Source organism: Chelonia mydas, chromosome 7 (genome assembly GCF_015237465.2).
Source record: "Chelonia mydas isolate rCheMyd1 chromosome 7, rCheMyd1.pri.v2, whole genome shotgun sequence".
Lineage (NCBI taxonomy): Eukaryota > Metazoa > Chordata > Testudines > Cheloniidae > Chelonia > Chelonia mydas.
Genome location: NC_057853.1, coordinates 51,769,397 through 51,787,157, shown reverse-complemented (window position 1 = coordinate 51,787,157; position 17,761 = coordinate 51,769,397). Strand labels below are relative to the sequence as shown.

The following is a 17,761-nucleotide window of genomic DNA, read 5'->3' as shown; positions in this document are numbered from 1 at the left end:
ATTCCCTGATTAAATCCAGATTAACTGGGGAAGGAGCTTGTCCAAAGAATACACTCATTTTCATGGCAATAGCAGAGTTCTGGGCTAATTAGCTTCTCTTTCCTCAGGAATGATTGGGAACCCCCAGACAAGAAGGTGGATACCAGAAAATATCGGGCAGAGCCAAAGAGCATTTACGACTACCGGCCAGGAAAGTCCTCTGTTTTGGACAATGAAAAGATGGTAATGTTTCTTTTATCCTGCTCCGTGACTTGGGCCTATGTTTACAGTATGCTCCACAAGTGCTTGTATATTTCCATTCAGATAAGTTTCCTTACACTTATATCGCCTACGTTATGCCATTCCCATATATTTTGTTTTGCAAATGTTTGAGTAACTTCTTAACATTGTCATTCCACTAAAGGCAGATCCTGGGTAGCTGAGAGGGGCCTTTCCTTGTGGATGTGTTGTTTTCTGTGTTAAGTATAAAGAAAAGGAGTACTTGTGGCACCTTAGAGACTAACAAATTTATTTGAGCATAAGCTTTCGTGAGCTACAGAATACAGACTAACATGGCTGCTACTCTGAAACCTGTGTTAAGTATGGCTCACTAACCCTAGTTTGTAATCTGTGTTTGACTCCATGGCTTGTCTCTGGTTTTAAAGATGTGCTTATTTCTAATGCACAGCAATAGTTTATTCCATAGCGTTTGAGGCAGCAGGCCGACTAGTGTTCAAAGTTTGTTTTGTTCTCAGGTCAGCAACTTTAAAGAAGTTAACAGTAAATTTCATACTGTGTTAGCGTAATCATGGAAGTTCCAAAAAAATATGGAGGTGTTTTTTATTAAGTGAATATTTTGGTACCTAAAGTTGTGATTGTTCTTTGAGGGGTTTTTGTTTGAAAGCACAGTTTAAAGTGCTGATTGTTTGTGAGACTCACAGTATAAGTCTGGGGCCATGTTTTCATTAACGCTTTGGAGCAGGATTGAGGAGCTGTACAGAGCGAACAGTCACTTTTACTTTAAGATACAGTTGTGACAGGCAATTTAAAAGCAACAGAAGTATGTGGCTAAACTGCTGAATAATATGTTTCAGAGTCTGACTCAGAGTTTTTCCCTGTTCAATATTTGCTTTCAAGTAACATAAGGCCCATTATTTTATCCTGGGACTAATTCTCCTTTCACACCAGTGTAACACCATCAATTTCAATTTCTTGGTCCAGGCCCAATCCAATGCCTGTTGAAATCAGTGACATCCTTGCCTTGACTCCAGTGGGCATTGGATGCAGTACACTGATGTAAGTGAGAGGCAAATCAGGCCCCTAGTTTGCGTATAATAGGAAGGGTCATTCCTACTGTTCTGGCTAGAGCAAGATTTGAACAGGAATTTTGCTTAAGGACTACAAGCTTAGGCTCTGTGATTTAAAGCCTGATTCATCAAAGCACTTAAGCCCATGCTTAATTCCCACTCCAGTCAATGGGACTGTTCACATGGTTAAAATTAAGCCTGTGCTTAAAACGTTGCTGAATCAGAGTCTAAAAACCAGAAGAGGGACAATCACCAAAGCAGCTGGAAAGACTCCTGCACAGTTAAGTAAAGAGTAAGGTGAGTTTTGAGAATGACACTCCTGACCATTTTTCTTTTTTTACCAGCTGTCATTTCAAACCAAAGATCACAGAGGACAGGTGCTGAAATATAAAATGGGACTGAAGTGCCTGTTGTTTGATTGTGCTCTGTGTCAGAATCCTTTTTCCCTAGCGTGTCTAAATATGATAGTGATATGTAGACTTTGTTTTGTGTTGTTGAGGGAAACCTAAAAACCAGTAGAAGGGTTATGTGAAGATAATTTGCAGTCTATTAATAGATTGCAATTGCTATGCCATATTCAAAGCAGTAGCTACTAGGGGCCTGATCCAAAGCTCTTGCCATCAATGCAAAGATTCCCATTGATTTCAATGTCCTTTAGATCAGTTCCACTGTAAATTTTACTATGCGACAAGCTCAAAACTTTTTGGGAGTCAATACATAATGTATAGAAACAGAGGCAATGCATCTGTTTGGACTGCAGTTAATGGCAGTACCTTTCTCCAATCCCTTGTGGTTTAACTAGGCTTACTCTAGACCCTTGGGAATTAACCTCTTTTTGTGGTGACTTCACCAGGTGACACAACAAGTTTAACCATTTAACTTTCAGATACAAGCGTTTCCCTGTCTCCCTCCCCCCATGGGGTCAGATAGTCCCATGGGGGGATTGTTTTGGGTAGCAGCCAGCTTAGGACAGGAGATAATAAAAGTGGAAGCATAAGAAGAATAAGCACAAAAGGTTGGCACTAAACTGCAAAGAATTGCTTGGTTTTGGCTATTGTGATTGGCCCAGAGGGCTGAGGGCCAGACATTTCTTAGTTCTGGCCCTAGCCCTGGCAGAACTCTCTCCTTAGCCATATCCCGTTAGGATAAATCAGGTTCTCTACTTTCTGAGGTTTTCTCCGCCAGGACCCAGATTGTGGAAGTGCATCTGACAATCACCACCTTCTGTGAAAAGAGCCCTGGGCAGAGCCATCCAGTGGTCTTGAGAACAGCACGAGGAGCTAGAAACTCCTGGGTTTTAAATCCATCTCTGACACACCATTCTTTTGTGGTCTTGGGCAAGTCACTTCATGACTCTTCCTCAGTTTTCCCACCCCTGTAAACTGGGGGTGATAATACTTACTCACCTACTGTACACCACAGAGGTGCTGTAATAGATAAAGGGTCAAAGTCAGCCTTGGCATACATGTCCACAACTCCTGACTGACTCACTTCAGCGGAAGCTGGATCCACTTATTCAAGGGCTGATTTGGTTAATTGATTTTTAAAGTCCTTTCAAGATGTCTACAGGTGAAATTTGTCTAAGTGCTCAGTATTACAGTGGGCAAAAATTATTTGCACCTCATTTCACTGAGTTACTGTACAAACAACTTAATTTTAGGGGAGGATTCTGGACTGCACCTCAGTAGACACACTGCACAGAAAGTATAGCCCAGGAGGAGAGAGGGACCAGGGTGGCTTTATGCCAACTTTTTGCCTTTCAGATTTTTGGCTGCTGAGGGAGCTGAAATGGCCACTAGTATAAGCAGCCTTGGGGCTGCTCTAACTTATAGAAGCCTCCCCAGTGTTGCCTACAGGATGCGCAGCAGTCCAGAGTCACTTGTAGTGTTCAGTGCCATGGAAAAACTCCCTCCTGCAGTCTGACTCTGACACATCTGCACTAGCACTATCGGGCGGAGTGGACAGCACTGGGCTACTTATATTGACTCCTGTGCATGGCCCCTATACACCACAACAGTAGCATATAGAGCAGGGGTGGGCAAACTACCATTTTAAGCCAGCCTGCGAGCCGTACCACGTGGCTTGGCCCCGCTGCAGCGCTCCGGCCGGGGTGCTGGGTTGGGGCTGCAACACCGGCTCGGCCCTGGTCCGGCCAGGGCACTGGATCAGGGGCCGCACCATGTGGCTCAGCCCCACTCCAGCGCTCCTGCCAGGCCACAGGGTCGGGACCGCACCACGTGGCTCCCAGAAGCCGCAGCATGGCCCCGCTCCGGCTCCTATGCACTACAATGGGAGCTGCAGGGGTGGTGCCTGCAGATGGGGCAGTGTGCAGAGATGCCTGACCGCGCCTCTGCGCATGAGCTGGAGAAGGGACATGCCACTTCTTCCGGTAACCGCTTGAGGTAAGCGCCGCTTGGAGCCTGCATCCCCTGAGCCTCTCCCCATGCCTCAACCCCTTACCCCAGCCCTGATCCCCTTCCCGCTCTCCAAACCCCACGATCCCAGCTCAGAGCACCCTCCTGCACCCCAAACCTCTCATCCCCAGCCCCACCCCAGAGCCCGCACCCCAACCCCAATTTTGTGAGCATTCATGGCCCGCCATACAATTTCTATTCCCTGATGTGGCTCTTGGGCCAAAAAGTTTGCTCACCCCTGATATACAGGCTGAGGTGGGGCCTCCATGTCTTGCTGCAATGACTATAAGTTTATAATACACTTAGATCCACTTAAATTAAAGGCTAGATCCATTTAAATCAAATTTAACCAGATCTATCTTCGTAACCTAGAGCACTGGATTTGTTCTCCCACATCGCCAAAAATATGGTTACACAACTTTAAGTTGTTTTGTTAAAATAGATTTTAGGCATGAAAGGGAGCTTTCTTTTCAGCTGTGCTGTTACCTGTCCTGTCTGTTTTTTCCTTCATTCTAGTTTTGTCTGATTCTCTAACATTTATTTGTGAATAAGCGAAGTATATTGTCTTCCTATTCATCCGCTTTGAGATCTTTCAGAAGTGTGCTCTCTCTAATTGTGTCCTCTTTGATTTAGAATGCCACCTCTCACTCTGTTTGCTGTGTATGGGCCACAGTTTCTCACATATCCATGTGCTGTTAAAGATGCAGTATGTTTAATGCTCTGGGGTTCAAAAATAGATAATTTGCATTTTTTTTTTTTTTTTGCCAAATGAAAATTAAAAAAAAATTATAGGCTTAACCTTGAACCTGAGAGAGTTTTTAACAGTAGGAGCAAGGGACTGCAAATTAGGAGTCCTGAGGTGCTTTTCCAGCTCTTCCACTGACTTGTTATGTGATCTTGAGCAAGTCACTTAACTGCTATCTGCCTCAGTTTCCCCATCTAAAAATTGAACTACTTCTCTCCCAGGGGTGCTGTAAGGTTTAATTAATTATTGTAAAACATTCAGAGATCCTTGAATGGAAGATATTGTAGAAGTACTAAATTATTAGGCTAACTAACCACATTATTCAATTGAAAACATTGAGACTGCATCTCTAACAGTCCCTTTCCTATGTATTCTTTGCATAATGTTATCCTTCTCTTTCTTTCATTCCCTTATCACCAACTCCTTTAGACTCGGGATATAAGTCCAGAAGAGATAGATTTAAAGAATGAACCTTGGTATAAATTCTTTTCGGAATTGGAGTTTGGGAAACCGGTAAGTTTGCTAGCTGCAATGATTGATAAAGTCAACCTGCATTTTGTAATGATGCTGTTGCAACTCTACTCTAGTTCCTAGATACTCAATGAGACAGCACTTCCAGATTCATAGAATCATAGAATATCAGGGTTGGAAGGGACCTCAGGAGGTCAGCTAGTCCAACCCCCTGCTCAAAGCAGGACCAATCCCCAACTAAATCATCCCAGCCAGGGTTTTGTCAAGCCTGACCTTAAAAACTTCTAAGGAAGGAGATTCCACCACCTCCCTAGGTAACGCATTCCAGTGTTTCACCACCCTCCTAGTGAAAAAGTTTTTCCTAATATCCAACCTAAACCTCCCCCACTGCAACTTGAGACCATTACTCCTCATTCTGTCATCTGCTACCACTGAGAACGGTCTAGATCCATCCTCTTTGGAACCCCCTTTCAGGTAGTTGAAAGCAGCTATCAAATCCCTCCTCATTCTTCTCTTCCGCAGACTAAACAATCCCAGTTCCCTCAGCCTCTCCTCATAAGTCATGTGTTCCAGTCCCCTAATCGTTTTTGTTGCCCTCTGCTGGACATTTTCCAAGTTTTCTACATCTTTCTTGTAGGTTGGGGCCCAAAACCGAACACAGTACTCCAGATGAGGCCTCACCAATGTCAAATAGAGGGGAACGATCACATCCCTCGATCTGCTGGCAATGCCCCATCTTATACATCCCAAAATGCCATTGGCCTTCTTGGCAACAAGTGCACACTATTGACTTATATCCAGCTTTTCGTCCACTGTAACCCCTAGGTCCTTTTCTGCAGAACTGCTGCCTAGCCACTCGGTCCCTAGTCTGTAGCAGTGCATGGGATTCTTCCGTCCTAAGTGCAGGAGTCTGCACTTGTCCTTGTTGAACCTCATCAGACTTCTTTTGGCCCAATCCTCTAATTTGTCTAGGTCCCTCTGTATCCTATCCTTCCCCTCCAGCGTATCTACCTCTCCTCCCAGTTTAGTGTCATCTGCAAACTTGCTGAGGGTGCAATCCACACCATCCTCCAGATCATTAATGAAACATGACAGTTCATAACTGAGCCTTGGCACTGACATATAATAGTAGTTCGGTGACCATTTAAAACATTTTAAAGACATAATATTTGACCTTCAGCTTCACAGGAAAATATGCCAACTAGTGAGGCAATATCACTTTCATGTGTCAGAGTTCAGCTTGAGGTTTTACTTGTTAAAGGTAGCAATGATTGTTCTCATTCATTTAGTGTCCCCTTTTCCATACTCGCGTTCCCTTCTCCTCTCACAAGATCTGGGATGGCTGCTACTTAACCTATTAAATAACTTTAAGTCAATGAGAGTCACTCTCATATTATAGACCTGGGTCCTTCATCTGTGGTCAAAAAGTACCAGCTGTCTATAAACTGATCTTGACCCTGTTCCCTGCTCTTTGCCTTCTTCATGCAACCTGTTCTCTGCCAAATATGTTGCAGTGGTTTGCATCAGGGATCCCAGGGTTATTCCCAGAAACAATCCCCTCCAAAAAATCTAATCAAGAAAATCACATATTTTTATTTCCAGTCCATCTGCATAGCCTGCATTTCACAGCTATAAGAATGATTAAATGGATCCTAATTATTCAATAAGGAATAGAGGGGAATAATCACTTCCCTTGATCTGCCGGCAATGCTCCTACTAATATAGCCCAATATGCCGTTGGCCTTCTTGGCAACAAGGGCACACTGCTGACTCATATCCAGCTTCTCATCCACTGTAATCCCCAGGTCCCTTTCTGCAGAATTGATGCTAAGACAATCGATCCCCAGTCTGTAGCGGTGCATGGGGTTCTTCCTTCCTAAGTGCAGGACTCTGCACTTGTCCTTGTTGAACCTCATCAGATTTCTTTTGGCTCAATCCTCCAATTTGTCTAGGTCACTCTGGACCCTATCCCTATCCTCCAGCGTAACCTCTACCCACAGTTTAGTGTCATCTGCGAATTTGCTGAGCATGCAATTAATCCCATCATCAAGATCATTGATAAAGATATTGGACAAAACTGGCCCCAGGACTGACCCTTTGGGCGTTCTGCTTGATACCGGCTGCCAACTAGACATCGAGCCATTGATCACTACCCGTTGAGCTGGACAATCTAGCCAGCTTTCTATCCACCTTATAGTCCATTCATCCAATCCATATTTCTTTAACTTGCTGGCAAGAATACTGTGGGAAACTGTATCAAAAGCTTTGCTAAAGTCAAGAGATATCACATCCACCGCTTTTCCCATATTCACAGAGCCAGTTATCTCATCATAGAAGGCAATCAGGTTGGTCAGGCATGACTTGCCCTTGGTGAATCCATGTTGACTGTTCCTGGTGACCTTCCTCTCCTCCATAGGCTTCAAAATGGATTCCTTGAGGTCCTGCTCCATGATTTTCCCGGGACTGAAGTGAGGCTGACCGGTCTATAGTTCCCCAGGTTCTCTTTCTTCTCTTTTTTAAAGATGGGCACTATATTTGCCTTTTTCCAGTCATCCAGGACCTCCCCCAATCACCAAGAATCTTCAAAGGTAATGGCCAGTGGCTCTGCAATCACATCAGCCAACTCCCTCAGCACCCTTGTGTGCATTAGATCTGGCCCCATGGACTTGTGCATGTCCAGCTTTTCTAAATAGTCCTTAACCTGTTCTTTCACCACTGAGGGCTGGTCACCTCCTCCCCATACTGTGTTGCCCAGTGCAGCAACTCCAGTTGTCTTGGGTCTTCCTGATTACACCTCTGCATGCTCGAGCAATATTTTTATACTCCTCCCTAGTCATCTGTACAAATTTCCACTTCTTGTAAGCTTCCTTTTTGAGTTTAAGCTCACCGAAGATTTCACTGTTAAGCCAAGCTGGTCGCCTGCCATATTTGCTATTCTTTCTGCATATCAGGATGGTTTGTTCCTGCACCCTCAATAAGGCTTCTTTAAAATACAGCCAGCTCTCCTGGACTCCTTTCCCCCTCATGTTAGCTTTCCAGGGGATCCTGCCCATCAGCTCCCTGAGGGAGTCAAAGTCTGCTTTTCTGAAGTCCAGGGTCCGTATTTTGCTACTCTCCTTTCTTCTTTTTGTCAGGATCCTGAACTCAACCATCTCATGGTCACTGCTGCCCAGGTTGCCACCTTGCTTGCCACAAGGCTGTGAGGAGCCTGTCTCTGCCTACAGATGTTGGTAGCAGACCCTTGGCTATACAAACAATACGGCCTTTAGGGCAGGGGTGAGGAACCTTTTTTCTATCAGGTGTTGTGGGCCACACACAGCCCCGCAGGGATGGGGGTGGAGGCTCGGGGCTTCCCTCTGCAGTGGGGTGAGCTAGTGCTCACAGCTCCGAGGCTCAGGACTTCCCCTACGCTTCAAGGTGGGGCCAGAAATGAAGGGTTTAGGGTGCAGGAGGGGGTGAGGGCTCTGGCTCAAGGGACGGGCTCTGGGATGGGGCTGGGGAAGAGGGGCTTGGGGTGCAGGAGGGGGCTCAGGGGTGGGGCATGGGGTTGGGGTGCGGGAGGAGATTCGGGGTGCAGGCTCTGGGAGGGTGTTAGGGTGTGGGAGGGGGTTCCAACCTGGGGCAGAGGGGTTGCAGTGCAGGCTCCGGATGGGCGGCCCTTACCTCAGGCAACTCGCAGTCAGTGGTGCAGCGGGGCTAAGGCACCCTGGCTCTGTGCTGCTCCTGGAAGTGGATGGCATGTCCGGCCCCTAGGCAGAGTGGCCAGGGGACTGCGCAATGCACGCTGCCCGTACCCGCAGGCGCCGCCCCCACAGCTCCCATTGGCTGTGGTTCCCGGCCAATGGGAGCTTTTGAGCCAGCACTGGGGTACTGCATATTTGTCCTCTCTTCAATCACATTCCTTAAAATTGACTTAAATCAAAGGTTAACATCTAAAAGAAAACAGTGATGTTAGACCTTGCTCAAAGCAGCAGAAATGAGAGGGGATGTTTCTTCAACATTCTTATTTGTGTCCTTAGTCATGCAGCCATGTCCTCTCCACCTGTGCAGCCTCCAAGAGGGGATTCCCAGACTAGAATAGTATTCCAAGCAGAAACATACGTTCTTCGAGTGCTTGTTCAAGTCCATTCCATGTCATGTCATGTCAGCACATGGTATCCATGGGGCTGGCCCTATTGCCCCCTGGAGGCCCGCACTCATATGCCAGTATAAGGGATGCCGCTGGCCCCTCGCCATCTCGGTTCCTTCTTACCGCCCGTGATGGTTGCTGGAACAGTGTTCTCTTGCTTTGGCAAGCCTTCTCCAGTGGTTTACTGAACTCTTCGTTGTAGTTAGTAAGTGTTAGTTTGTTGGTCCCCTTAAGGAATGTTGTTCCCGGAACGGAGCATGCCCCAGTCCCCAGGCTTCAAACCATGTGCTGCCTGTGCTAAGCCCATGCCAGAGAGCTGTTCCCCCTCCAGCTGTCTAAAGTCCCTGGGGGAGGCTCACTTCAGAGATAAGTGCAGAATCTGCTGGGGCTTCAGGCTGCCCACTCAGAAGGAAAGGGACATCAGTTTGAAAGCCCTGCTGATGGAAGCTGCGCTTAGACTGGTCTCCGAGGTGAGTCGGTCAGACTCGGCACCAAGCACATTTGCCTCAGTGCGTAGTGCTCCTCCGGCACGGTGTGCCCCTCGACACCGTTCAACATCCCCACCGCAGAGGACGCAGCACAAGAAGTGCACAGAGAGAGGGTACTCTCTGGTGTCCAAGGGGGACCAGAGAGACTTGGGGAGTGAGGTGCGACCTGCACTGGGCCACTTGCCATCCTGGCAGAGGTGCACAACACCATCCGCAACATCCAGCCCTCTAACCTTTGATCCACCTCAAATGCCCTTACATGAGATGAACTATCATGCAATCATAGAATCATAGAAGATTAGGGTTGGAAGAGAACTCAGGAGGTCATCTAGTCCAACCCCCTGCTCAAAGCAGGACCAACCCCAACTAAATCAGCCCAGCCAGGGCTTTGTCAAGTCAGGCCTTAAAAACCTCTAAGGATGGAGATTCCACCACCTCCCGAGGTAACCCATTCCAGTGGTTCACCACCCTCCTAGTGAAATAGTGTTTCCTAATATCCAACCTAGACCTCCCCGGCTGCAACTTGAGACCATTGCTCCTTGTTCTGTCATCTGACACCACTAAGAACAGCCAAGCTCCATCCTCTTTGGAACCCCCCTTCAGGTAGTTGAAGGCTGCTATCAGACCCCCCCTCACTCTTCTCTTCTGCAGACTAAACATAAGAACATAACATAAGAAAGGCCATACTGGGTCAGACCAAAGGTCCATCTAGCCCAGTCTCCTGTCTACCGACAGTGGCCAATGCCAGGTGCCCCATAGGGACTGAACCTAACAGGTAATGATCTAGTGATCTCTCTCCTGCTATCCATCTCCACCTTCTGACAAAACAGAGGCTAGGGACACCATTCTTTACCCATCCTGGCTAATAGCCATTAATGAACTTAACCTCCATGAATTTATCCAGTTCTCTTTTAAATGCTGTTTTAGTCTTAGCCTTCACAACCTCCTCAGGCAAGGAGTTCCACAGGCTGAAAACAAGCCGAGTTCCCTCAGCTTCTCCTCGTAAGTCATGTGCCCCAGCCCCCTGATCATTTTCGTTGCCCTCCGCTGGACTCTCTCCAATTTGTCCACATCCTTTCTGTAGTGGGAGGCCCAAAACTGGACACAGTACTCCAGATGTGGCCTCACCAATGCCGAATAGAGGGGAATAATCACTTCCCTCGATCTCCTGGCAATGCTCCTACTAATATCCTTATGTATAAATGCGAAGGAGCTCAGAGCAATACGCTTGGCCTGCGAAATGTTCCTTCTACAGCTCTCAGGCAAAAGTGTGAAAGTATTGACAAACAATACAGCGTCAGTGTTTTGTGTCAAAAAAAAGGAGGGGCAGACTCCAAGATCTTCTTCCAGGAAGCCCTCGGTCTATGGGATTTCTGCGTGAAGCATTCCATTCACCTGGAGGCGTTGCCAATTCCCGGGGAGCGGAACATGCCAGCGGATTGCCTCAGCAGGTCCTTCTCCTCTCACCACGAGTGGTCTGTCCACTCAGAGGTCACCAGTGTAATCTTCCAGAGGTGGGGGACTCCCCAGGTGGACCTGTTCACCACCGTGCAGAACAGGAAATGTCACTGCTTTTGCTCAAGGTTCGATCAAGGCAAAGGCTCTCTCTCAGATGCCTTCCTATGATCATGGTCGGACAGCCTGCTGTATGCTTTCCCTCCGATTCCCCTAGTTTGCAAGGTTCTACTAAAGATCGAAAGGGTCAAGGCAAAGGTCATCCTGGTCGACCCAGCATGGCCTCGCCAGCATTGGTTGAGCATGCTCCTAGATCTCACAGAGAGTAGCTGCTCCCTCTCAGGCCAGACATGTTATCGCAGGATCATGGGAGGCTCCTCCATCCAAACCTCGTAGGCCTACATTTGACAGCGTAGCTGCTGCCTGGCTAAATCCGGAGGAGAGGGCATGCTTGGAGCAGATCCATCAGGTTTTGCTAGGTAGCAGAATGCCCTCTACCAGGGCCACCTGTCTGGCCAAGTGGAAATGCTTCACTTGCTGAGTAGCCGAGTGGAACCTTTGCCCAGCACAGCCCTCCTTGCAGTCCATCTTAGAATATCTCTAAGGTCTTTCATTGTCATCAATCAAGGTTCGCTAGACAGCCATCTCAGCATTCCCGCCCCCAATCCGAGACAGATTGGTCTTCACCCAAGAGATGATGAGCAGGTTCATTAAGGAGTTGGAGAGGCTCTACCCCCAGGTTCGTGACCCAGTTCCACCTTGGGACTTAAACCTGGTTCTGTCTATGCCCTTGGCATCCTGCTCCTTGCTGCTTCTCTCATGGAAGGTTGCTTTCCTGGTAGTAATCATTTCAGCCAGGAGAGTTTCTGAGTTGACCTTGGAGCCCTCCCTATGCTGTTTTCTTCAGAGATAAGGTCCAACAGTGTCCTCACCTCGCCTTTCTACCCAAGGTGTTGTCACAGTTTCATGTCAACCAAAACATTTTCCTGCCTGTCTTCTTCCCCAAACTGCACAAGACAGAAGAGGAGCGACAGTTACACTCCCTGGACATTAGAAGGGCATTAGCCTTTTATATTAACAGGACAAGTCCCTTCCACAAATTGACACAACTCTTTGTTGCTGTCATGGAGAGAATAAAGGGTCTCCTGGAGTCATCCCAGAGGATCTCATCCTGGATCACAGCCTGTATCCAGGGCTGCTATGAACAAGTGAAGGTCCTGCCTCTGGCCATCGTGAAAGCCCATTCTACGAGAGCGCAAGCATCTTCAGCAACTTTCTTGGCACATATTCTGATCCAGGACAGCTGCAGGGCCGTGACATGGTCATCGGACCACACGTTTGCATCCCACTATGCCATCACCCAACAGGCCAGAGATGATGCCAGTTTTGGAAGAGCTGTGCCCATGAATTCCTAGCCCATCTCCAAGGACACTGCTTGTGAGTCACATGACATGGAAGAGTTAAAACATAGTTAAAAACAAGCAAACAAAAACCCCAAAGCCATGAAATATAGGTTGAATTTTCTCTTACAAAGTTCATTACCCCCATCCCCTCCAAAAAGGTGAAATGAAAAATAACACCTGTGCTTTCTCATTGCTCTACAATGCCAGCACTGGGAATTCAGCCATTCATTAGCGGGGTCTGTATTCACAGTTGGGAGCGGGGATAGAGGGGGGAAATATATCTCCTTTTTATTTATGAAAGGCCCTTGTTCTACCCCTTCCTTTTGAAAAGAAGAAAATACAGTTACTAACCTTCTGTTCCTGTTGTTCTTCAAAATGTGTTGCTCATGTCCATTCCGTGACCTTCCCTCCTACCCCACCCTTGGAGTTGATGGCAAGAAGGAACTGAGAGGGCCAGGGGCTGGTGGCACCCTTATACCGACGCATGAGTGCAGGCCTCCAGGGGCGATAGAGCCAGCCCTAAGGAGACCATTGTGGGAAAACTCTCCGGCAACGTTGTATGCAGCGCATGCACACCTGACATGACATGGAATGGACATGAGCAACACATCCCGAAGAACAACCGTTATGAAAGGTAGGTAACTGTATTTTGCAACCACTTGGGTAGATAGCACTGAGAAGTTCCCCCTGCATTAATGAACCTGCAAGGAGTTTAAGTAGAAAAATGAAGATAAGAAGGAGCAAGGCCCACCAATGGCCTTCTTGCTACAGTCCTGCCAAAGACTTCCATCCATCCCTCCCACGACTCCCTCCCCTCTCTCCTGCATTCAGAAGAAATTAAGTTAATCCTAAGGGATCCTGGTGAAGAAATCCTTTCCATCATCTTAACCTTATGCATGTGAATGAGATTCGCTGCAGTTAAACATTTGACCCTAGGTGCCCACTGATAGCTTTGTTAGCCCATTCTGTCTTGTGTTCTGGGGCTTCCAGGTGTCCCCTGTAGCTATAACTGCTCCCTCATATTTCTGTCTTGAAAATTTCTGATGGTAGCGCGATAGCTGTGCAGCCAGTCGGCCGATGGAACTGCCTTGTGAGTCTGCACGCATGATCTGTGCACCCTGCTGCAGCGTTACGTCAATCTCATTGATGCAACGTGTGATCTTTTAGTCTGTGAGTAATCTGTCCCTCACTGGAAATTGTGGCAAGTTGAACAATGCTTCACTGAAGTTCTGCTCTGTAAGCTGAGCTCCGCTGCTCGCTTGGTCTGAAAAAGCAGCTGACAGCTCTCAGCAGTAGTACTCCTCCAGGCTGCTAGAAGGCCAGGTCATCGAATGTCACTGCTAAATCATGTTTAATCAGAGGTCCCCTGTTAACATGACTTTGAAATTGAGCAAGTCTCAGCAGTCATCCTGGGATGGATGAGGTGAGGCTCAGGATTCCCAATCCATTCCTAGCCAGTCCCATGGGACCGTGCAGGCAATACCCCAGTTGTTTGAGTGGGATTCGATGTTCAGTCCCTGTAGAGTTTAGGATACTTTGGCAGCATGGACTCCTTTTGGGTATGTCACTGAGACTCTTCCACCTCACACCCCACATGCTTATTCCCTAATTCTGATTTTCCACAGGACTTGTCCACAGAATATAACATTCAGTCAATAGTTCCATCGGCTTGTCAAATGCACACCAGCACCTTCACCCAGACACTTGTAAGGCAGTTGCAGTTTGGCTCTTTGCTATGATACTGGGAAGCGGGAGCTGAGGAAAGGGAGACCCCTATTGACTCTGCAAGGCTGTCTTCCGTAGCCCTAAACACTGATGACTGGCAGCCACAGACCTCTTGGGATTCGTAATAGCCATTTATAGTGTCTGCAGCCCAAAAGGTGGCAGTAAAAAGTAGAAATATGCCCAATCCAGAAACCCAGATCCAGTCAATCCCAGAACTTTGGAGAAATTCAGATCAGGAGCCGAAATTCAGAGCAAGATTGCTGCTCAGTTCCACCTCCAGTAAAACTGACATTGGTGAGCTCTCTCTAGTCTCAATCAATGACTCTCAGGTGTTCAGATACCACAGCTGTGTGAACAGTGTAAACACCTAGGACTGTGCTCTGTTTGTAAAACAAGAAGTGATGTTTTATCTGTTTGGTAACATGATCAGCAAGTTTATTCTGGATTCACTGAGAGAGAATAGACCAGGGGTGGCCAACCTGAGCCTGAGAAGGAGCCAGAATTTACCAATGTACATTGCCAAAGAGCCACAGTAATACATCAGCAGCCCCCCACCCCCAGGACCTCCCACCCACCGGCAGCCCCACCGATCAGCATCTCCCCTTCTCTGCCCACACCTCCCGATTAGCTGTTTTGTGGTGTGCAGGAGGCTGGGGGGGGGGAAGGGGAGGAGCGAGGGCATGGCAGGCTCAGGGGAGGTGGCAGGAAGGGGTGGAGTGGGGGCAGGACATGTGGCAGAGCCAGGGGTTGAGCAGCGAGCACCCCCCGGCACATTGGAAAGTTGGCGCCTATAGCTCCAGCCCTGGAGTCGGTGCCTATCCAGGGAGCCGCATATTAACTTCTGAAGAGCTGCATGTGGCTCCGGAGCCACAGATTGGCCACCCCGGGAATAGACAGTTGTTGCAGCTGCTTCACCTATACATGGGAGCAGTGCTGTTGGGAAGTGTGTGTAGCACGGCATTATCCAATTAGCAAGGGAAATGATGAGAAAAGGATTTCATTCTGAACAGGCCTCGGCAACATTACCGATCCCACCATAGTTAAAAATAAGCAAACAAAAACCCCAAAGCCATAAAATGTAGGTTGAATTTTCTTTTACAAAGTTCATTACCCCCCATCCCCTCCAAAAAGGTGCAATGAAAAATAACACCTGTGCATTCTCATTGCTCTACAATGCCAGCACTGGGAATTCAGCCATTCATTAGCGGGGTCTGTATTCACAGTTGGGAGTGGGGATGGAGGGGGGAAATATATCTCCTTTTTATTTATGAAAGGCCCTTGTTCTACCCCTTCCTTTTGAAAAGAAGAATGAGCAAGCAAACACTTTGTTCTTACTGTGATTTCCTTTTTTGCTGTTTTGTTGTTTTGGGGTAATTTTGTTTCGAATGCTTTACAACTGCCTGTGCCTTCCCTCTGGGGGGTGCAAAATCCATGAAAACATCTTATAAAAATTAAAAAATGGCTTCAGACAGTATTGAAAACACCTCTCCCTAAATTGTGCATGTGCCCTTGGCCTTCCTTAATCTTTGGTATTTGTGCTACAGCAGATTGTCCTTTTTTTTCCTCTCTTTTTTTTTTTAATTTTATTTTCAGTGTTGATGCAAATCCCTAATGTATTCCCCTGTGTTCTAATCCAGTTTCCATATTCTCTGTGATGTCTTTCCTTATCTTCATTTCCTCATTTCCTCCTCTGCTTTCCATCAGCCTCCAAAAAAGATATGGGATTATACTCCTGGAGATTGCTCTATACTTACTAGGGAGGATAGAAAGGTAATTCTGTCTCACATATGTTGTACCGCAGTATGCTCTCTCTCTTTCTGTGTGTGTGTGTGTGTGTGGTTTTTTTCTCTGACATCGTTTGGGTTTTGTGAGTGTGTGGGTGATGACTCTAATTTTTTTAATTTGGCATGAACTCATTATCCTAACAATTAAGTTGGCCAGTAAATTGTTTCAATAAGCAGTTCTTAAAACATAATCTGCCATAAAGCTGAGTGGTTGTTTTGCTTTCTTGGCCTGCAATGATAACTGTACTAACAGCATATTGCATCAATGTTACAGTATTATCTGTTGTTTGGTTTTTGTACAGGTGGGTTTTATGATACTTATGGTTTTTACAGTTACATTCCAGCAGGCCTGGCGCATCTCTGAATGTAAATGTTAAATGCCTAAAATCATTGCATCTGTGATTATTGAAAAGTGATGAATTTCTGTGTCTTATCTGTACCATCTTTGTCTTTTTTTTTTTTTTTTAATAAAAGGCTCTTTTATTTCAAAATTAACATTCCTTTGTTTTCCCCTAACCCTAAGCATTATTTTTCCCATTCTTCTTCTCCTTCTTTAACCAGACTGATCTAGAAAAAGACATTTACCTCTACCAGACTGAGTTAGAGGCAGATTTAGAACAAATGGAGAAGCTTTATAAAGCACCAGATAAAAAGCCACCGAAGGTATTTCCGCTTCTTTTCATGCTGCCAATTCCTGTTTCCCAACTCTCTGCTCTCTTCTATTCACTGCTGGACGGTTATTAAATGAGGCTGGGGTACAGAATGCCCCAACCATTCTGATTGCATGGCTTGCTGTGTAGCTGTCAGAAATGATAAAACATGATGCTGAGAATCTGGCTTGAAATCCATTTCAGCTACAGTGTTTCCCCCTCCCCCTCCCCCTCTTCTAGGGTTTGTGTGGAGTTTGGTGTCTCTATAAAACCCCCTCACTATTTTTCACATGAATAGGCAGCGGCAATCGGCTTGAAATTCTTGGTTGACGTCACGTCACCATCTTGTGCCTTTCAAGCAATCTGCCTTCCCACATTTTTTCACACATACCCCACTCTTATGTCAGGACGCTGTGCCCACCCCAAGATCTGGATTTTTCGCACGAGATTTTATGCAACTGTCCTTAAGCTGCAATTGATGCGGCCTTCTTGGGCAGGGCAGCCATCGCCGCTGTTCTGATGAGAACTAATCCTAGACTAGAAAGATTGATTCGGTAATGCTCCAATTATTATTATTATTATTATTTTAAAGCTGCAATCATTTTGATTGGGACTTGAAAGCTGCTCTTTCAAAGGCCTCATTAGCTTTTGTATATCGTCTGCATTTCTTCCAGTTTATGAATCTATGTATGGGGATAGGGGGAGAGACAGACTAAAAGGTAAACATAGTATTTCTTCCAAAATTGCCTAGGACGCATTAGCTGGATTAAAAGTGAGCTGATGGGAGCTGGCTTTTGCTACTGAACCTGTGCAGCTGGCATTGCTCCTTAAGGAAGGAACTCGGGCTTAGCCATTTCTTTTCTTCTTAGCAGGATGATACTGATTTGAACGCTGAGGAATGTATTATGCCGCAGAAATGTGATGTACCTTTAAAGAAAATGGGGGCGGAGGGTGTAGGGGGAAAGCCTTGGGAAATAATTATAAGCATGTGTCTCCTGGTCCTGGCCCGGCTGGTTCTCTCTTCTAGCTTTTGGCTTTATTCACAATGACTCATTCGCAGACAATAGAGTAGGCACCATGAAAAGGCATCGGTTATGCTTAAAACCTGTTGCTGCCCCGAAGGACCCCAAGAAAATTGTTGGTCTTCTGCAGAGACATTGATGTATTAGACTGCATTTAAACTGAAATCTCAGTGTCTCCCGAAGACCAAT

General features: G+C 46.6%; 1 protein-coding gene across 17 annotated transcripts in view; it reads left to right on the top strand.

Annotated features, from left to right (window-relative positions):
* Nucleotides 1-17,761, top strand: part of SORBS1 (sorbin and SH3 domain containing 1) — a 110,938-nt gene that overhangs the window by 50,913 nt on the left and 42,264 nt on the right. For 11 of the 17 annotated variants that reach the window (XM_043550569.1, XM_043550570.1, XM_043550571.1 and 8 more), the window contains 4 exons: nucleotides 108-222; nucleotides 4,875-4,958; nucleotides 15,821-15,886; nucleotides 16,462-16,563. In XM_043550569.1, coding sequence (XP_043406504.1) covers nucleotides 108-222; nucleotides 4,875-4,958; nucleotides 15,821-15,886; nucleotides 16,462-16,563 — 367 coding nt within the window. The remainder of the gene's footprint in view (nucleotides 1-107; nucleotides 223-4,874; nucleotides 4,959-15,820; nucleotides 15,887-16,461; nucleotides 16,564-17,761) is intronic. The other 6 variants (XM_043550575.1, XM_043550572.1, XM_043550577.1 and 3 more) reach the window with 4 other exon arrangements.